At 35.2% G+C, this 21,792-nt stretch overlaps 3 protein-coding genes and 2 pseudogenes across 3 annotated transcripts; 1 reads left to right on the top strand and 4 right to left on the bottom strand.

Annotated features, from left to right (window-relative positions):
• Positions 1-2,005: 2,005 nt before the first annotated feature.
• On the bottom strand, positions 2,006-3,869 carry LOC115999356 (annotated as a pseudogene).
• On the top strand, positions 3,848-7,475 carry LOC115999952 (EEF1A lysine methyltransferase 1). Its single transcript, XM_031239927.1, has 4 exons — positions 3,848-4,251; positions 5,461-5,619; positions 6,782-6,863; positions 6,945-7,475. Exons 1-4 carry the CDS (start codon positions 3,928-3,930, stop codon positions 7,091-7,093), a joined length of 714 nt encoding a protein of 237 aa, XP_031095787.1. The 5' UTR covers positions 3,848-3,927; the 3' UTR covers positions 7,094-7,475.
• Positions 7,476-10,847: 3,372 nt separating this feature from the next.
• On the bottom strand, positions 10,848-12,525 carry LOC116000383 (G-type lectin S-receptor-like serine/threonine-protein kinase SD2-5). The gene has a single exon (XM_031240462.1). The coding sequence runs from the start codon at positions 11,815-11,817 to the stop codon at positions 10,861-10,863; it is 957 nt and encodes a 318-aa protein (XP_031096322.1). The 5' UTR covers positions 11,818-12,525; the 3' UTR covers positions 10,848-10,860.
• Positions 11,823-15,560, bottom strand: LOC115999355 (G-type lectin S-receptor-like serine/threonine-protein kinase At5g35370). Its single transcript, XM_031239211.1, has 3 exons — positions 14,906-15,560; positions 11,967-13,133; positions 11,823-11,911 (listed from the first exon to the last, which is right to left on the bottom strand). Exons 1-3 carry the CDS (start codon positions 15,558-15,560, stop codon positions 11,823-11,825), a joined length of 1,911 nt encoding a protein of 636 aa, XP_031095071.1.
• Positions 15,561-16,739: 1,179 nt separating this feature from the next.
• LOC116000388 lies at positions 16,740-17,982 on the bottom strand (annotated as a pseudogene).
• Between the last annotated feature and the right edge of the window lie 3,810 nt (positions 17,983-21,792).

The following is a 21,792-nucleotide window of genomic DNA, read 5'->3' as shown; positions in this document are numbered from 1 at the left end:
AGTGCTCTTCACTCTCTTTAAATGCTTCTTGAGTTCTTGTTGCTGCCCACTGGATTCCTCCGATGGCGAATCCGAAACCCAGCACCAAACCCGAGCCGGAATCCAAGTCTCACTCTCGTACTGTTCTCAAGCTCCTTGCAGAGTTCAACCCATTAGATTCCAATTCCTCTCAAATTCGATCTCTCGCATGCAATTTCCACGTTTTCCGATTCCCCAGCCTTAATCTATCTTGGCACGACTTCGGGCTCTCTACTCTCGTGTAACGGCCTTGGAGGGTTGTTTGATCAGCAGAAGAAGGCAGGGGAAAGGGAAAATAGCCCAGAAGATAAACATACACGAAACGACACCGTATGACGGAGGAGGTTAAAACAGCTAAATTACCTCAGACGACGCCGTTTCACAGTCCCCGTTAATTCAGTTGTTGCGATAATCAGACGTCGTCGTTTTGGCTCCTCACTACCAGCTCAGCCCCTCCTGTTGTTACGGTCCCTAGAATTCAGGAGGCAGTTCAATGCAATTTCCATGTATTTAGCTCACAAAATGTAATGGAATGTTTATGCTGAAATATATCAACAATCTTCTTCTTCTCTCCTTCTTCTTCTTCTTCTCTTCTTCAACCCTAATTTTCCCTTTTTCCCTTTTCAATTCCTGTTTTTATCCTAAGATTGCTGCAAGTCGCTACCTTTAAACCCTAACTCTCCCAGCATCTCATCGGCTCTAGTTTGTCACAGCCAAGTCATTGTCGGTGGCGGCCCTGTAAATTCAATTCACGTCCTCGATGATATCGGTAAAATAATTGTAATGTCGGATGGATTTCTTTACTTAGTTGATTTACTTTTGCTTGACCCCATTGAGAAACTCAGTCTGATCAAAGGGGTTATTGCTCTAACTCGGAGATTTCGAAGTAGTAAGATCAGTACTGGTAGCGACAATGTTGTACAGCTGTTAAATGGGATGAAACTGAAAGAAGATGGGTGTTTCTTTGCGGTTGCTGTTGGGAAGAAATTAGTACTAGCTGAGTTGGTTTTCAGTGGATCTTTAGTGATCCTGAAGGAATTTCTGGGTGTTTCTGAGGGAATTATTAGTTTAGCTTGGGTGGATGATTCGATAATTTTTGGCACGAGAGAAATGGATATTATTTATATTCTTGTTCAAGTGGGCAGAGTGGGTTGTTATTTTTGCTGCCTAATTTGTCCGTGCCACCGCTGATGAAAATATTGTGTAAGGAATGGAAGGTTATGCTAATGATGGATAATGTTTGTGTTATTGTGGATACTGAAGGTTAGCCTGTAGGTGGTAGCTTGGTATTTCGTGAAGCCCCAGATTCAATAGGAGAGCTAGGGTTGTGTTATTTGCGTACCGTTTTAAAAGTTAGAGGACTAAATTAGGTACTTTTAATTGTTCGGGAATAAATCAAGTATTACGCTATAGTCGGAGGACCAAAATAGGTATTAACTCTTTAAAAAACCTTAACAAACGAACACGAACACTCCCAAATCCTTAACAAACGAACACGAACAATCTCTGTTTGTTTATGTTCGGTTCGTTAACAACCCTAGCTGTGTGTACTGTGCTTGGAGATTTAATGCACATTTTGTTCTTGAGTATTAATTTTTGAGTTAATTCTAATAAAAGTCCTCTAATTATAGTAATTTTTAAATTTAGTCTTCGTCTTTTAAGTTGAACAAATGTGACACTTGACTATTAAAATATTTCCATCATCGATTATTCCATCACCCAGAGTTAGTTAGACGTCAAATTAAGGGATAACTTCGTCTTTTCATAGTCTGATTGTCTTCTTCCTCACTATTGTTATCTGTATTTGCAGATAATGTTTAATTTAACAAAATAGTTTGGATATAACATCTTTTAAAAAATTAGATCATGTTACATTTGTGTAAAATGAAAATCTTTTTCATTGTCATCTTCTCTCCCTTCCATCACTTTGATGTCATCCTCATTACATGCGCCTAATTGCAAATGTTTCCCTTATGTCATATTTTTATCATTTATAGTTGAGGGCAAATCCTAACATTTCATTTGTATTTCCCCCAAAAAAAAAACATTGAAATGTAATCTTGAGGTGAAATGAGGCCTTGTTCTTTAAAGCAATGGTGTTGCACCCAACAGGAAAATGGGTGCAATCAGTTTCTGGCACAAGGGACATACGGGTATTGACTCCACCAATCCCATTCTAACTTCTAAGTAATTGTTGGCACTTTAGAGACTGTCATTTTTTCTCCTTCAAGATCTCTAACACCAATCTTGAAAACTTTAGCTCGTGAGCGAAGTTTATATTTTGTAGCATTGATATTTGCAAGGGAACCCCTTATGGTATAAGCACATAAATTGATGACCTTCTTTCTATTGTCAGCATATCTATACCACTCAACCATTGTAGCCAATAACGTATTCATTTGGGCATTTGTATGGATTTGAGTAGCATGAAACATTCTAAAGCATTGTTGTGGCCTTGTGGGTCTGGGTCTTTATCTCCCTTAAGAAAGTTTAATTTGTAAAACTATTTAAAGCACTACTTCAAGCTAGTTGTGGCAAAAGTGAAAAACATTTTTGCCACTAATCATTTTGCCACCAATAGTAGTATATTGAAGCGTGGGATACACAACTCTACGGCACAAGACATGATCAAGAAACATAATACTACCTTTAGTTATGTGTTCAATAGGAAGGCTCTCATTACCAAGCTTAAGCATATGCTTCTGATCACATAACTCAATCAATTGCCTTATCAGTATTGATGCATATGTGCTAGGATGACCGCTTACTCCAATCAGAATGTGACCACCAAAACGAATATAGTCCATTTTCCTAGTTTTCTCTGGCCCACTTGTAAGAACGAATTTTGGTCATGAAGTATTTCCTTGATGTTCGACTTCAATTCCCCTTCTGGGCTATTCCAGATGACATCACTCTTTGAAGGTCGATAAAATTTCTTGCTCTTACTTTCCCTTCATATGTCTAATTCATTAGGACAAACAGTGTTAGCCAAAAGTGGATTGAATATATCATAGTGACCCCCATGAAGGATGTTTTTCAGCTTCTTTAGGCGCAAACCCAACTAGTATGGATCTGGTTTTAGTTCGAACTCTACCAGAACTCGATCTCTTCTTTTGGTACTTCCTCATCTTATTTTTCTTCTTCCCATGATCATCAGGCCTACTAGTTATCACTGGAGTACTCAGATTCCCTTTTATGTACCACAGGTAAACTGCAAAGCTCCTTTGTATCACCCTCAAAATGGTATGTGTAGTCTTTCCTAGAAGAATAAACTCACGTAATGAAAAGATGAACTTACGCCTTAATTTGAAGTCTAACTAACGCTATGGTGACTTTTTGTATGTGTTTTATATTGTGATTTTTTATGTCTTGCGTTATGAAATTTTGTATCTTAAGAGTATGAACTCTGTACTTGGAACAAACTAGTAATTGCATCTTATGTTATGAATTTCTGGGTCTTGTGTTATGAAATTCTGTGCCTATAAACACAAATTATGTACCTAAATAAGATTTGAAAAATAAGTAAATATGTAACATGTGTATGTGTTTTGTGTTGTGATTTTTTGTATCTTGTATTATGAAATTATGTGCCCTACGAATATGAATTTTGTGCATCGTCTTTTTAATCCAGTTAGGTCTATAATGCTATACTCTTATATTGTGATTTTTTGTATTTGTGTGTTATGAAATTTTATACCATACAAGTATGAATTATGTATAAGTTTTTTCAATTCGGAATCATAACACTAGAAACCTATTCCATGATATAAATTGCCTACAGGCCTAAAGAAACGATAGGTTACGAAAATCGGATCATAAAATTGAACCCAAACCCAATTTTTTCGACCCATTTAAAAGATTGGAGTGTCTCTAATCAACATTTTCTCCGAACGGGCAAGAAAGCAAAAAATGGAATCGGCGGGAGCAACTAACCCTTTACAGCAAAACGACGGCGCAGTCTTCGACGACGATATTCCGCAGCTGAGCTCTCACGCTCTCGAAGCTCTCAGAGAGTTCATCGCTGAGCAGAACCGAACAGTAGTTGAAGCTTCTTCGGGGGAGCAGCCGGAGGAAGAGGTGGCGTTGTTGGCGGAGGATTGGCGGCTCAGCCAGTTCTGGTACGACCGGGAAACTGCCGAGACCGTGGCCCGAGAAGTGCTCGCGCTTTGTGAGACTCTCGAGTTCCCATCAGTTGCTTGCATTGCTTGCCCAACGCTATACGCCTACCTCAAGGTTCGTCTTTCAATACTTCTGATGCATCAATTGAAGCACGACGTGCAATCTATGCTTCTAAAGGAATCATTATTAGTGTATATTTTGATTTGTTTGTTTTCTGGGAGAGCATGAAAGGCTTAATTCTGGTAATCGTAATCAGCATATGAATTCATGCTCACATCTGTATAGGTTCTAAAAGATTGAATTCCTGCTTCTTCCAGATGCTAACCATCCTTTGATATGAATTTCGCGATACATTTCCGATGTGGAAGGGTAGAAAACCGTTTTCACAATTTCGAAAAAAAAGTAGAATATATCTATAGAAGATACTCAAGATAGAGTTGAGTTAGGGCCCGTTTAAACTGAAAATTTAGAAAACTGGAGAATTCAAGAATAGAAAACAGAAAAATGTGTACTAGCACATTTTTTTCATTTTGAAAACTGAAAGCATTTTCCATTTAAAAATTGTTTTCTAAATGAAAAATAGAATCATCTATCATTTATTTGGCTATTGAAATTTCACATATATTAGATATCAAATTAAAAATGATATGTATACAAGTTATTTAAATGAATATATCCAAAAATATTTTAAATATTAGCTAAAAAAATATTAATAACTTTTAGGTGAATTTAATAGATTATTGGTTTGGATATGTTTTTAGTTATGTTATATAAGGATATGAATTTGGTTCGAATATCAAATGTAAAAATCTTATATATATTAGACTAAAAGTAAAAATTATATTTATTCAATTTAAACAAAACATATACAAAAATATTTTAAATATAAGGTTTTAAAATCATTCGAAATTAAATGTGTTAATTTTATAATGTTAGTCTAAAAAAGTAAATTTCAAAAAATTTAGTGTTAGTAAACAAGTTTTCTAAATAGAAAACAGAGAATGAAAACTAAAAAATTAGAAAACAGAGAATAGTTTTCTGAAGTAAACAGGGAATTTTGAATGATGTATTACGGAGTATTATTTCTAAAAGGAACATATGTGCTCTTCCCTACATGTTTGAAGGAGCAAGGGAAGCTGTTGAGTCACTTCTATTGCTGGTTTCTGTAAAGGAAGAGTAAAGAAGATGAGTTATCTTGTTTCTATATGTTGCACTTGCTTCAGATCATGGATCCATTTATTTTCTTTAATGTTTGCTAATTTATAGATTATAGTATCAACATTTGCCTAATTGGTATTCAATTGTTTTTTGCTCATGACTCAGAAAATTGATCCAAATGTCCAAGCGCAGCTTCTTGAATATGACCACAGGTTCAGTTCATATGGAACTGAGTTCACATTCTATGACTACAATAAGCCAGAAGATCTCCCCTCATCATTGAAACATTCATATTCAGTTATTGTTGCAGATCCTCCTTATTTGGTAAGATCCATTCATTTGAGCTATTTGTTATGTAGTAGTTTTTATCCCCTAATTGGTTACAAGCTTAGCTAGCACAATACTTGTATGTGACTTGGCTTTAAGAACTCTTAGGTTTTTAAATTCATTAAAACTAGGCGCTAAAGCAACTTTCAATTAGAAAAATGAAGAAATACAATATTATTACAAAAAAAAAATGTAAGAAAAAAGAATTAAAAATAGAGTTTAACCCAAACAAATCATTAAGTTATTACTCTTCTTTTTTTATTTATTTATTTTTAAATTTTTGGTTTATAGGTCTTTAGATCACATAAATGGAGGGAAATTATGAATGGCAGACTAAATTTATATGAAAAGTGATGTACTCACTGTGATGAGATCTCTCATCTTTCAACTTGCTTTTGCCCTTGGTATCATTCTTGAAATGAATTTTCCTTGTAACCTTGATTTATTCTATATTGGAAAAGCATGCTTTCTTTTAAAAATATACCCAATCTCTTTCGCAATATATGTGCCATATATTATGATTAATCGGGTTATACATTATGCTTTAGATAGTAAATTGGCTGAACTTCTACTCATACAAAAAAGGCAAAAACAATGACAAATGATGTTATTCCCATCTTTTATTTGTCGTGCATATTTATATAAAGTTAGTTAAATTTGTGTCTTTATATCTGTGCCTAGTCAAATCATGCCAAGATTGAGGAAGGAGAGAATTGATATTGCCTTCTGCTTGTCACATGAAGACACTTGAAACATTTTCGTGTTTAATAACTTGATGTCTGCAGTCAAATGATACTTCTTCAATTTTAGGATCTCTTGTTATTGACATCAAAGAAATAGCTAAACATATCTCTAACGTTAGCTTTTTGTTTGCTAAACAATCTGCGAATATGGTAGCCCATTTGTTAGCTAGGGATGCTATTTCAAAGTCAGATTGTTTGGAATGGTTTTCCATTCCTTTTGGCTCCCTGTTTGATGTTGTTGTTTCTGACAATTTGAATGAATGAAATGCTTCGTTTATTTTCAAAAAAAAAAATAAAAATAACTCGATGTCTCTTCTCTTTCGTTTTTTTTTTTTTTTTGCAATTTTGAATTAGCTGATAGATTATACAGTGGCTAAACATCTGTGGTGTTATGATCTTGTGGTTTTGTTGGACAGAGTCAGGAGTGCTTGGAGAAAGTTAGTGAAACTATATCTTTTCTTTTGAGATCAGGAAAATCATATCTGCTTCTACTCACTGGTACAGTGCTGGATCTCCCACTCTGAACTTGCTTTTGGTTGATTACGTTGTGTTTATTTCCTACCTCCTTTACACGCTTAGGTGATGTGCAAAAGGATAGGGCGGCAGAGCTCTTGGATTTGCGTCCATGCAGGTTTAGACCTCAGCACAGTAGCAAACTTGGTAACGAATTCAGATTGTTCACCAACTATGACCCAGGGATGAGACTTGGTGGTTGGGAGGGTGAATGATCTGTTGGCCCTAGATCTGTGAGGGCAAAAGAAAAATTTTCAAAGCGCATCATATTACACGCTTTGCATTTCTTGACAAATCAGTGCTTGAAAATTACTTGCTGTTGTGGTGACTTAGTTGACTTCAGAGACCATTTGTCATGCTTTGTCATTTCACCAGGTCTACTTGCAGTCTCTTTATAAATTAATTATAAGTAAGAATGCTTAAAACATAACATTTTTTGTGCTATGTTGAACTGGTTGCTAGAGTTAGGTTCATCATAAGGTCAGATATGATTGGGCATTGGCAATGGTGGACCCTTGTGTACCTTTATAATTTTGTTTGATATGTATGCTTTCATATATGATATGATTATATATGCGTATGATTTTGGATACTTTACTTCATTTGTTGCGATACTTTTTTTTAAAATAAAACAAATTAAGGACCCAAATTACATTATAGTATGACATGAGCTAATGTGTCACCTTGGGCAAAATTTGGTGAGCCAGATTTTTACTATGTGTCACATAGTAGCCTTCTTTATTCAAGTGCATATTTTATGATGCAGGTTTGAAAGTTGTTTTCTTGTTGGGAACAATCAATTACATAATATTTTTTAATCTAAATCTGACCTATTACATATCATAATTATTCTCTAACACTTAGTACGTGGTATAAGAGCAAACATTTCCCTGTCTGTGTTTTGTTCATAGTGTGCAGTGTATTTTCCTATATTATCACCATTGTGTACCTCCAAAAGCTATCAAAACCTCTGTTTGTTGTTTAAATACATAGAGCCCATGATAGGAGATCAATATATAATTAGGTACGCTGACTGCACACTTGATGAAGATCTTTTCACGGCATTAGAGAGATAAAAACTCATATTTAATAAAATGTTAAGAAATTTCATGGAATGGTTGATAAAAAAATATCTTCAATATTTAAATCCATGTACTAGGTAGACTGAATTGGAAGTTCATAAGATAGTTAATTTGTGTCATTTAGTAAATACTCTGCTAATATATATATTGATAATAAAAAGAGTCACTAGGTCCCATATACCTTCCCTAACATGGATCGTATGTATCTACTGATATTCCTTGACGCTAGAAGCATGAGAGATATATCGGAGTAAAAGATAATAAAAATTTGTGGAAAGCTAAATCTAGTAGAAAATTTCGTCACTCTTAAGATCTCTTAAAGATGTATGTCTAGAAGACGTTCGCCCAGAAGACGAAAATCCCAGTAAATTTATAGGTGCGGTGCACCAAATAATTAGACCTGCTAATTCGTGTATACGGGTTCGTTAACGTGTCGACACGATAACGACACGAACACGATAAGGCTAAACACGGACACGACACGTAAAGTTAACGGGTTCAAATTTTTAACATGAACACGAACACGATTTGTTAACGAGTTAAGCGAGTTGACATGATAGACAGTTTTGTTAACAGGTTTCGATTCGTGTTAACACGATATGACACGAAACCCGTTTAAACCCGCTAAACCTACTAATATATTTAAAAAACTAAAATTCAAAGTTAAGTTATATAAAAAAAGAAATAAAATCTATAATTCAATCCATCAAATAAACTAAAAAAATATTCAATTTATAACATACAATGATAAAATAGCATCCAAAACTCATAATTAAAGAAAGTTCATACTAGTTTTTAGAATAAAATTAAAAATAATAAAAATTCAAATTTCAGATTGTTAAATATCAATAATTGGTGTAAGATCTTGACCTAATTTAGTAAATCCATCCTTAGTTCTTAGCGTGTTGTAAACGGGTTTGTGTAAACGGGTTCGTGTAAACGGGTTAACACGATAATGTTAACGGGTTAAACGGGTTCTTAATAGGTTTAACGGGTTGACCCGTTAAGAAATGAAATATAACGGGATCTTAACGGGTCAACCCGTTAACGACCCGGGACACGTTAAGGCTAAACACTAACCTGTTATTTTTGTGTTCGATTTCGTGTCGTGTTAACGGGTCGTGTCCATAATTTCCAGGTCTACAAATAATCATAATACAGTGATGCAAAACAATCAAATTTGAACATTTTTGGGAAATGGTTAGAACCTTATTGATTTTGGAAATTGCCATGAATTTTTATGAGGGACGAATTTATTAAAACTATTATTGTTGTTGACAACACAATTGCCTTTACAAATTGCACTTGTTATATGATAACTTGGATCCAAAACTAAGCACCAGAAGTGCCTTGACTATTCAATATATAAAGAAGCAATTAAGACATATCTTCGCTCATTCAATAAATGTATTCTCTTTATGACATATACACCATTGAATGTTAACCTTGTAGGTTACAAATGAGTGTGTGTATGAAAGAGGAATAAGTATAATCTAGTGGTATGATATAAAGCGAGACTAGTAGCTTAAGGGTTAACACATGGACCCTGAATTGATTTTTATCAAATGTACCCTCCCAAAATAGATGGTATTATGTTCCGCTAATTAACGTCATTAGCGGTGAATAGTAGATTTAGATATGCAATTGATAAACGTCATGACCACAGACTTATGAGTCATTAGACACTAAAATTTATTTGAAAATCCCCGATGGATTAAAAACTCTCGAAACGATGAAAGTGAAAATCACAACGTGTATCATTAAATTACAGAAGTCTTTATAAGACTTGAGTATTGAATGATTGAATTGATGAGTGTTTTTCCTCCCCGAAAAAGGAATATGCAAATAATATATGTCATTATGTGTTCATTAATGAATTGCTAATGGATTTATTTATTATCTCAGTTTATGTTGTTGGTACGAATATTATTGAAGAACATAATGAGCTTGATGATATTGAGTCATTCCTAAAAGACTGAGTTTGAGATGAAAGACTTGGAAAACCAAGTATTGTATAGACTTGTATATCGAGTATCTCCTTGAAGGAATTTTATACACCAATTAGCTTATCATGAAAACATCTTAGAGATGTTTTTATATATATGGATAAATATAATTTACTTATCACACTAATAGTTTCCCAATCTCTTGAAGTAAATAAGGAACCATTTTGGATTTAGAGAGGATAAGGAGTTCATATTTTGAGACTGCAAGTCCATTACTCATTAGCACTATTATTGTAAGACCAGGAGTTCATATTTTGGGACTGCCAATTTAAATATCATTACTTGAATTGCAGCACGCATTTTGCTTGAATTTCTAAGCCGACATGGGCAGCTCAACTAGTCGCAAGGATAGATTATTATAACTAGTATATATCTTGCAAAATTGCATCAGTTTGACTTAGTGCATCCATTATAGAGGTTTTTTGAGGGATTTTAGAATAGTAAATAATGAATTGGATGAAAGAGAAAGGAAGAGAGAAAAGAATGGAGTTCATATGCAAGGGAGGAGTTTATTGCAGGTAAATGAAACCCACTGACACAATGGACCAGCCTAGTCAAGCGTGCGTGATAGCGTGTACTACATGCGCCTGCTAGGCACGTCAGCCGCGTCCACAACTTCTTTTTTTTTTTTAATTTTATTTTCTTTTTAAAATCATATTTGTTTTATTGTTTTTCTCTCTACCCATTTTCTTTTTCCTAATCACACTTACAAAAACTTCTCAAAAATCACAAAACAAACTCTACTACTAAGGATGCTCTTAGGTCCATCATACACAAGTAGAATTATACAAAGCTAAGGGTGTAATTTGTAGCAAAAACAATAACATGAAATTGATAACCACTATCTAATTTGCTTTCTTATATTGTGACAGAATAAAGGATTAAGCAGACAGTTCACCTTGGCCTAGATAAAATTGATGGAATTAATATTGTATTGCTGGTAGCATCAGTAGTTGTTTCCCCCTCCTGATTACTGAAATTGTAATCCAAGTTTAAGTTATTATCAACAGTTGCCAAACCTTGTAATGCTTTCACCACCTCTGACATGGACGGTCTCTTTGTATATTCACTCTGTAAGCACCAACCAGCAATCCTCATCATTTCTATTCCTTCTTCTTTCTGCACTTCCATATCTTTGTTGTACATATCAAACATCTCACCAAGTTTATCTTCTTCTATTTTTCTCTTGAACACGCTCAACAAGTGCACTTCTTCCTCGGCTTGATCCCAGTCCACATTCTTCCGCCTGCAAACAGTTTCTAACATCACGATCCCAAAGCTGTACACATCTACTTTCTCCGTTATAATCAAGCTCGTGCATTCTGGGGCTATGTAGCCAGGAGTTCCTCTCATTGTTGTGATAACTTTGCTTTGGTCTTTTGCTACCAGCTTTGACAATCCAAAGTCTGCAACTTTTGCATTGAAATTTTGATCTAAGAGGATGTTCTGAGGTTTGATGTCCAAGTGAATGATCTTATGATTGCAATCTTCATGAAGATATGCTAACCCTTTGGCAACATCTGACATGATTTTCTTTTTGGTTTGCCAAGTGAGACCATGTTCCTCCTGCTGCTGCTGCTTCCCATTAAAAATCCATTTATCCAAAGAACCATTGGCCATGTGTTCATACACCAGAAGTCTCTGTGATTTTGCAGCACAAAACCCTATTAATTTGACTAGATTGGCATGATCCATGCTTCCTAGTGTTGCCACTTTAGCCAGGAATGAACTCTTTATTTGATCAACTTCCTTGAGGCGCTTAACTGCAATTTTAGTGCCCTGAAATAGTGCACCTTCAAAAACATAACCAAATCCTCCTTCACCTAGTTTCCTGCTGAAATTTTCAGTCATAACACTCAAGTTTTCATAAGAGAATCGAGTAGGCAACCCTGGCAGACCATCCAAAAACTCCTCCTCCTCATCTTTGAGCTGAACTTTTTTGTTTCTAACCAAGGATAAATAAATAGCAATGATTGTTAAGACAACAGCTATAAAAGCACCAGTAATCCCCAAAGTTGTCTTGGCATGCCTCTGCAGAATCCATGGATGACTCTGTAGGATTGTCGACGAATTTTGCAGCTTTAGATAAACAGATATGTTGTTTCCCACGTCCGTGGTCACAAGGGAGAGAACTTCATTTAGCAATAAATAGTATCCTTTTGAATAATGACCATTAAAATGAGCTGCTTTGCAGGAGCAGTTCCTTAAGCATGCCTTTTTACAACTTTCTAAATCCCTGTACTCACCAAATTCATTCAACAAATATTGACCAATATAAGTAGTATCCTTTATCTCCAGAAGAGTATGCAGTTGGGAATGTTCACACGAAATGGGAGTAATTAAAGAACATCCTTGGCTCGGTTGACTAGTGTTTATTTGCGTGAAAAGGCTGAGTCCAGGAGGACAATTACAGTATTGATCATACTCACAAACACCGTATCTTCCGCAAACCAATGGGTATCCACAAAAACCAATTGCAAAAACATCAGACTCATATGGTGATGACCATCCGTACGCTGTCAAATGCCCATCAGGCTCAAACTTGAGGAATTCATAGTTTTGCCAATATTTCGAAAAATTTACATATACTCCCATAACCGGGGTATACTCATACCAGTAGGCATTAGAGGAGCGTAAATAAGCACGAACCGAATAGCCATCACCAATGCTGACTGAATACGAACCTTCTTCAAAGTTTGATTTAGATATGCTAGCCTTGAGCGTCTGTCCGGGCATTAGTTGGCCAGGTAGTAAGGTGTCTGTAGGATGATCAAAAGATTGCCAAATGGTTTCATTACTTTGGCCAAAAATGACAAGGTTTCCATTTTCCGTCAAATTCAAACCCAAGGTAGGATTCCCATTAGTGTGTGTGGACCAAACCACTGTTCCATTAGAGTCCATCAACAACAACCCTCCATCTCGCCTCAGTTCCACGCTTGCATTTACTGTAACAGGATGGTTCCTGTTAGCAGACCAAACTAGACTCTGGTAATCCAACGTTAATTCATTGGGTATATCCATATCCTGTTGACGGTCATGACGTAATAAGAGGACACCGAAGAGGCAGGTAGTGCCTAAGTCGTCACAGATTAAGCCACACGCAAACATCGCATCATTATAAATGCTGCTTTGACGGAACAGGAGAACTAGAGACAATGGAACCCAACCTGAGGAATTTACCACAAAAACGCTGCTGGTTATCATTAAAGTATGCGAGAGGGTATAAAGTGATGATGTACACATAAAAATTAGAAGATCATTTCCTTGATTTCACCGAAATTCTGACCTAGGACCAATCTTGGTATCAATTGGATAGTCAAAGTACCTAATTTAAAAGAAATATTATTCTAAACTTAATGCAATATTTGAAAGCCGGATTAATTTTCGGTACTAACTCTTTATTATATAATTATTGGTGAATAAAATTCAAATATTTATACTTAAATATGTATGTTTACACCATTAAATTTTGGTACTTTGTAAGCTAACTTTGCTAAATATAATTGGCACACAAATTATTTTTAAAAATTAAACTATAAAATCTTTTTTCAAAATATACATAATTGAAGTGTAATTGTCAGGGTAAGGTTTGTGTGATATATTGATATGGTATCCTCATAGTGGATAGTGTTCTTAATGTTGAGCATATATAATATATAAACGTAAATGTGCAATCCAACCATCAGTTTAGCCTTTTAGTTGAGATGTTCCGCTTCAATTCTTAATGAGTGAAACAAAAGAGAGTAAATATCACTTTTGGTCCCTTGACTATCATACCTGAATCAAATTTAGTCCTTGACTATTGGATTTTTCTAATTAGGTGCATGACTTTCAAATAAGTATCGCATTTGGTCTTCCGGTCGAACTTTTCGGCCACTTGTTGCCTGAATTCCTACTGGAGAAATAATGGGTTATAATTAGAAGGGTATTCTTGTCCTTTCAAATTTAATTTATTTTCCTATTTTATTTTTATTTTTCTTTCCCCTTTCTTCCTGGCTCTCCTGTTCTTCTATGTTTCTCCTTCTAGTCACTGCATGTCTTCATCTCGCATTCTTCTTCTCCAGTGCCAATATCTATTTGCTGCTTTGTAGAGGTCAAATAGCAGTGTTGAAGAATTGGCTCATGCTGTTATGGAAAAGAAGAGCATTCCTGATATTGTAGGTATGGACTCTATTTCAACTCTTTGGGTGAGTATAAATATTTGGTTCCCCAACCAAAAGTTGACTGTGTGTAAAAGTTTGCGATATATTATAGTGCTCTTGATTCTTATGAACAATCAGTTTTCATCTCCCTTCGGCCTCTGCTAGCAAACTTGTTACATAATATATGTCTCTACTACTAGTGTTTAAGTTTGCCTACTGGAGAAGAAGAATGCGAGATGAAGACAGTGACAAGAAGGAGAAACGGAGAGCCAGGAAGGAAGGGAAAAGAAAAAGAAAAATAAAAAGAAAAATAAAATAGGGAAATATATTAAATTTGAAAGGACAAGAATACCTTTCTAATTATAACCCATTATTTCTCAGGTAAGAATTCAGGCAACATGTGGCCGGAAAGTTAGACTGGAGGTAAATGCGATACTTATTTGAAAGTCATGCACCTAATTAGAAAAATCCAATAGTTAAGGACTAAATTTGATTCAGGTATGATAGTCAAGGGACCAAAAGTGATATTTACTCAACAAGAGAGATGTTAAATAGGGTGCAAGTTAATTAAGCACACCACATACTACTAAGCACCTAGTAAGGTTCATCTGGACTCAAACTCATAATCTCTCATATAGTAGAATCACTTTGTAGCACATATAAATATATATTTATATATTCAAAGATAGATTGAATTAATTTTTGCTTTCTGTTCTTCCATTATAAATAAAATATATATATATATATTTGTAGTCACAATGAAAAGCTACAAAAAAAATGAACACTAGCTAGCTAACCTTCTCCATAGTTTGTAGTTGATATGCTGCCTCTTATAAGCTCCATTGACCTACGTTTTACTTGCCCTTTCCAAGATGGTATAACGTCCACTGGATAATCAAAAGACTGCCAAATGGTTTCATTATTTTGTCCAAAAATGACAAGATTTCCATTCTCCCTCAATTTCAAACCGGAGACACGACGACTCCCATTGCTATTGGTGTGCGTGGACCAAACCAGGGATCCATCAGAGTCCATCAGAAACAACCCTCCATCTCGCCTCAGTTCCATGCTTGCATTTACTGTCACAGTTCGCTTCTGGATAGCAGACCAGATTAGATACTGGTTGTAACGCCAGTTGTAATAAGAATAGAGGACACCGAAGAGGCAGGTAGTGCCCAAGTCATCACAGATTAGGCCACATGCAAAGGTCGTAGAAGAAGTGATTTGTCTGAACAGGATAGCCCGGGATGATCCAACTCCATCTGAATAATCTGGGACATAGGAGCTAATGTTGGTCCAGGATATAATAGAGGAGGAGTTGTCAATATTATACTCCGAAAGCGGTTGGCCACATATAAGGCTGGATTGCGAACAAAGGATAAGTAGTAGTACTAGGAGAGCTGCAAGGATATGTAATGATGATTGGGTTTGGGTGTAGTAATGCGAAGCCATTATTGTCTCTGTGTGTGTGTAATCAAAGGATCGGATGGGAGGAGCTGAGGAGCAACAATTTAATGGGTAGGAAACCTAATCAAACCAAGCTCACAAGTCACACAAGTCCACACATCATAACGCGTAATTAAGTCAAGTCTACCAATATTTTCAAAAAAAAAGAAAAAAAAAAGTCAAGTCTACCAATCTATTATAAAAAAAAAAATAAAAAAAAAGTTAGTCTACCAATCCAGTTTTTGCTTTTTTGAAAACACAATCCATTCTTTTGGACTTATAGTCTAATCACACTAAGTGACTCTCACTCTTTATGCTCCACTAGGTTGAAAAAGTAATTATGAAATATGAATAGATATTACAACTTGCCTATCAGTTTATGCATAAAATACTACAAGAGAAAATTTTATCATATTGATTGACATATCTCTTGGATACTATTATGAAGTTAATGGTAAAAGTATTAAGTTTATACGGGGTACTAATTATTACCTGGTACAATGTCAAAGTTTTGAGGCTTGCATCAATTACAAAGAGACATGATACTGATCAGCACCTTAATTTTTTCTATAAAAAAATAAATAAAATAAAATAAAATAAAAAAACTCCAAAACAAGATAAGTTTCTTGCAAAATTGTTGAAGCCTATGCCTATGAGCAAAAACTAGTACTTGCGTTAATTAGTTTGAATCAGATCCACTCATCCACCCCCACACAACAGTGAAAATCTGGCAACTTGTAAAAGCTAAAGGCGCAAATTGTGGCATAAAAATTAACAGAAATTCATAAAGATAAAATTAACAGTGAAAATCTTGAATATTGAGTGTGTGTTTTATCTCAGACTACTCTGCTTACCAGCTTATGTATTATACATCTGGGAGACTGGGACCATCATTATCGGTAGAGGGATTGTAGTGTGACATTTTCATAATAGTCTCTCAATTGTTTCACAATTATAAATCTCATCACTCTCTTTTTTTTTTTTTTTTTTTTTTTTTTTAAGTATGATACTTTAATTATTTGTTTAGTGACAAAAGCTTGTATGAGACCGTTCTTACAGATCTTTGTCCATGAAACATGTCGGGTCAAGATGAAATAGAATACTTATACTAGCAAATGTAATACTAAATCAGAAATAAAATGTTTATTATTTATATGAAAAAATGTAATACTTTTACCTAATGATTTTTTTTTTTTTTGGAAACTTACATAATGATCTTTATGTATACAAATAGTGGGTTCATCAGCTAGCCCTTTACCTCGGCCCAGATAAAATTGATGGAATTAATATTATGCTGCTGGTTGCAACAACTGCTATGATGTTTCTTTGAATCGGTGGATAACTAAAGTTGTACTCCAAATTCGTTTCAATAGTCGCCGAACCTTGTATGCCTTCACCACCATTGACATGGATGGCCTCTTTATATAATCACTCTGTAAGCACCAAGCAGCAACCCTCATCATTTCTATTGCTTCGTCTTTCTCTACTTCCAAATCTTTATTGTACATATCAGACATCTCACCAATTTTATCTTCTTCTAGTTTTTTCTTGAACACACTCAACAAATGCACTTCTTCTTCCTCCTGATTCCAGTCCACATTCTTTTGCCCACACACAATTTCTAACATCACAATTCCGAAACTATACACATCTATTTTCTCCGTTATAACCAAGCTCATCCACTCCGGGGCTATGTAACCCGGAGTTCCTTTCATTTTCGTGACAACTTTGCTACCAGCTTTGACAATCCAAAGTCTGCAATTTTTGCATTGAAATTTTGATCTAAAAGGATGTTCTGAGGTTTGATGTCCAAGTGAATGATCTTATGGTTGCAATCTTCAATTCATGAAGATATGCTAACCCTTTGGCAACGTCTAACATAATTTTCTTTTTGGTATGCCACGAGAGACCATGTTCCTTCCCATAAAAAATCCACCTATCCAAAGAGCCATTCGACATGTATTCGTAGACCAGAAGTCTCTGTGGCTTTGCAGCACAAAATCCTATTAATTTTACCAGATTGGCATGCTCGATGCTTCCAATTGCTGCCACTTCCGTCCAAAATGAGCCCCTCACTTGATCTAATCTCCGGAGGCGCTTTTACTGCAACTTTAGTTCCATCTGGCAATGCTCCTTCAAATACAGAACCAAATCCTCCCTCCCCTAGCTTCAGACTGAAATTCTCTGTCATGGCACTGAGGTTCTGATATGAAAATCGGCAATCCAGGCACCTCATCCGGGAACTCCTCCTCATCTTCTACTTGCATTCTCTTAATCATGTGGGCAATCCAGGCGAAGAAAAAAGCTGCGATTAAGAGCACCCCTGCGGATCCAGCAATACCAATTTGAGGTTCGTCCTTGGGTTCTTTTCTGGAGTAGAATTCTGGAGCATAGAAGACTCTTGTACCTTTAGGAAAACAGAGGTTTTACTTCCCCCATCACTCACAAGGGTAAGAACTTCACTTAGCAATACGCAGCTTCCTTTTGAAGAATTTTCATTCTCTGCATACTGAAATATAGCTGCGTGCTGTACATGTGCAGTTCCTTAGGCAGGCCTTCTTACAATCTTCTAACTCCATGGACTGAAAACCTTGACGAAAATCAACCCAATGAATGGATAGATGGTTGATCTCCTTAAGGCTATGGAGCTGGGAATTGGAATTTTCACAAGATAGATGTGTCATCAAAGTACATCCAAAGCTTGGTTGCCTGCCATTTATTTGCGAGAAAAAGCTTGGTTCAGGGCAACTACAATGACTGGCATCACAAACCGAGTGTGGTGTCAGAATATAACTATTTTCTCAATCTATTGAAGCACAAAGAGTAAATCGGGACATCGGGTGCCACTAGACCTCGAGGTCTTTGGCATCTCATTAGCAGTATAATCGTGGGTATTCATTAAATCCACAGATGCATAGATGTAATTAAAGGATTCCCACTCAAAATTTGTTGAAAAGCCATAGTTTTGACCAACATTATTAACTGTGACAAGACGGTTTGTGTTAGCAGACCAAACTAGGCGGGACTGCTCCCAGTATAAGCCGTGAGTTGTGAATGGGGGGATTATGAAGATACCCAATAGGCAGGTAGTTCCAAAGTCATCACAGATTATGGTTGCTTTGACTGAGCAGGATAACTGTTGATAATTGAACTCCGTCTGGAGAATCTACTGTATATGAGTGGCTATTAACACTAGAAGAATTGGAAATAGTATACTTTGCAAGTTGCCCGCCGCATATAACGACAGATTGATGTGAGCAAAGGATAAGTAAGAGGGCTGCAACCAAAAGTGTGGTACATGATGATGGAGTGAAATGAGAAACCATTATTCTTTAATCAAAGGAGAATGAAGCTCGGTTAACCACAAAAAAATAGGAGGAAAGTAGCAAAAGAAAATATTATAGTTTGATCCCTAAATTACCAAACCTCGTCTAAGTGACAACTTAGTCTATCGGTTATACCAGATGGAAGAGTTGCAAGCAAAAGTGTGGTATACGATGACGGGATGTAGTGTGTGTTGAGATTAACAACAATAAGAAACAATAATAATACGGAGTAAAAGTTATATACTTAATACTAATACTATATTAACAATTCTGTTAAATCCAAGTTGTCAAATTTACAAAATTTGCTTGTCAATTATAACAACAAATAAAGCAATCCTGTTGTCCAATCAGTGCAGAAATGTATCTCTACCAGAAGAAGACTTGGTAGACTTGACTACTTGAGTATCATACACCAATTAGGCATGGGTAAGTTTACTGAAATTCGTTAGAGATGGGGTCCACTGGTACCTTGCAAGTGGAATAAATATTGGAATGTAATTGGTATACACTATACTCGTCCCCACACGTACACTGTACTGGTAACCAAAAAACACTCTCGTTGACAAATAACGGGCTTGGAAGGAATGAATTAGGAGGGAAAACAATAATAATGTGAGAATAAAGTATGAATTCAAATAATTACGTTGTTTGTTAAGGAGGAATTGAATTATTGGGATTGAGAAAGAAAGAAATGGTATAAAAATTAAAATGTTTTTATGACCTGATTCTGATTCTAATTGTTAGGATCAAGTGCTTATCACTCACGCTAAAAGCTATAGCTAGTAGAGAAGGCATAACTTATTTCCTTACTTATAGATAGTACTGTCAAAGCGGGATGACCCGTTCCATTAGGCCTGCCCCACCGCGGGCCAAATTTCTGGCGGGCTTTTGCGGGTCGGCCCGTTAAGCCCGCGGGCCAGAATTTGTGTAACCTTAACCCGCCCCGCGTTGGTTCGCGGGCCCCGCGGGCTTTTTCATCTTTTTTTTTTAATATATACATTCACAGTGTGTGAATATATATATTCACAAACTGTGAATATATATATATATATATATATATATATATATATAAAATAATATATATATTTAAAAAATATGGTGAATTTGCAAGCCACAAAACAATATTTCATTTTTAAAGATTATTAAATAGGTTGGGTGGATTAAGTTTAGGATTAGGAGTATTTAATATATATATATATATATATATATATATATATATATATATATATATATATATATATATATATATATATATATATATATCTAAACACATAATAAGTCTCAATCAAGGTTATATCCTTGATTTATGTCCCTCTTTTTGGATGCTAATAAATGTGTACATTTTACTTTAAATGTTGTACACTTCAATGTTATTAGACAAAATTGCCCCTACTACATTCTTGTTATACAAAACTACCCTTACACCGTTATAACACCGTTAGTTTTAACTCCATCATTATTACCCTACACCTATATCTATCATATCTTTTTCCTATTATTTAATTGTCAATTTATTTAAATTATTAATTTCTATTTAATGGTTTATTATATTTTAATTAAATTTTTATGAATGGTAAATCATATATGTGTGTATAAAAAACATATATTATTTCTGTATATATAATTTGAATTATACATTTTAATTATTTTTATTTATTAATATTTTAATATTGGGCATAAGTTTTCGGGCATTGCGCTAACAAAATACTAGTATATATATATATATATATATATATATATATATATATATATATATATAAAATTTGTTTTTACATTTTTTTTACTTAGCCCGCGAGCCGTGGGTCAATTTTGGCCCGCCCCATTAGACCCGCATTTTCGAGTGCCTATTTTTTCATGACCCTAACCCCGTCCCACCGCAGGGTGGGTGCGGGCCAGCCCGCGGGCTTTGGCCCATTTTGACAGCCTTACTTATAGACCACATCACATTGTTCAAGACAAGTTGAGTGCTGGACTTAACCCTTATGGACTCTATCGGTCTCCGCCCAACAACCCTCCAACCACCCAGACATGACCTCTTTACCAGCCTTGTCCAACAATTCACCAGCATCTAATCCATGTACAATGGATAAATAAAAGAATAGTTTCATTCTCATGAGCATAAGCACATTGCATCTTGCCTTCTTTACTTTTCTACTACTCCCTCCGTCCCGAATTGGATGTCTCATTTGCTTTTTGCACACTTTTTAAGAAATTAAAGTAAATGTGATGTGCTTTCCAATTATGCCCCCAACTTTTTCACTTTTGGAAATAAAAGCAATAAAAGAAAACAAAAGTCATAAGGGTAAATTGGTAAAGTAGAATGATGATGATGTTCAATTTTGAAAAGAGGACAACATTTTGGGACAAACTAAAAAGGAAAGTAAGACAGGTAAAATGTGACAGAGGGAGTATTTGTTAGGATTAAATAACTTGATGAGTTAATCTTTATTAAAACGAGACGAGTCATGTATAATAATATGTGTAATATTTTTATACTCTTCTTATTCTAAAATGAATTAACTTAGCTGTGTATGGTATGATTTTTTTTAAAAAATAAATAAAAAAATTTAATGTTATTTTTCTAAAATCACTACATAATATTCATCCCTTAATATAATAGGGTAGTTTTATGGAAGGATTTTTTTTTTAATAATGGTGTCATTTTTTTCCCAAATCTGCAGATAACAATTAATTCAAATTTCAAACTTTAGCTTCTTCCAAGGAAACTTACGCATTGACTTTGTGCATGTATGATAGTCAAGTCTACAAGTCTTTTTTCTTCTTCTCCCAATGCTCTAGCGTGGTTTACTTCTCTTGTGTAGTTTTTGAGGTATTACATAGAAGTGAGTTTTACTCGATGCATACCCTTAGAATAGTGACTACGAATTTCTCTCGTTAACATTTAACTTAAT

The sequence above is a fragment of the Ipomoea triloba genome, chromosome 12, assembly GCF_003576645.1.
Source record: "Ipomoea triloba cultivar NCNSP0323 chromosome 12, ASM357664v1".
Classification (NCBI taxonomy): domain Eukaryota; kingdom Viridiplantae; phylum Streptophyta; class Magnoliopsida; order Solanales; family Convolvulaceae; genus Ipomoea; species Ipomoea triloba.
The sequence above is the reverse complement of the archived record's forward strand: the minus strand, read 5'-3'. Positions and strand labels throughout refer to the sequence as shown.

Excerpts from the sequence above, each read along its gene's own strand:
- LOC115999952 (XM_031239927.1), top strand. The coding sequence starts at position 3,928 with ATGGAATCGGCGGGAGCAACTAACCCTTTACAGCAAAACGACGGCGCA. Across the intron at positions 5,620-6,781 it reads TTGCAGATCCTCCTTATTTG|AGTCAGGAGTGCTTGGAGAA; the intron begins GTAAGATCCATT and ends TTTGTTGGACAG. Across the intron at positions 6,864-6,944 it reads ATATCTGCTTCTACTCACTG|GTGATGTGCAAAAGGATAGG; the intron begins GTACAGTGCTGG and ends TTACACGCTTAG.
- LOC116000383 (XM_031240462.1), bottom strand. The coding sequence starts at position 11,817 with ATGACTGAAAATTTCAGCAGGAAACTAGGTGAAGGAGGATTTGGTTAT.
- LOC115999355 (XM_031239211.1), bottom strand. The coding sequence starts at position 15,560 with ATGGCTTCGCATTACTACACCCAAACCCAATCATCATTACATATCCTT. Across the intron at positions 13,134-14,905 it reads AACTACAAACTATGGAGAAG|GTTGGGTTCCATTGTCTCTA; the intron begins GTTAGCTAGCTA and ends TAAATTCCTCAG. Across the intron at positions 11,912-11,966 it reads GACAACTTTGGGGATTACTG|AAACAAAAAAGTTCAGCTCA; the intron begins GTGCTTTTATAG and ends ATCCTTGGTTAG.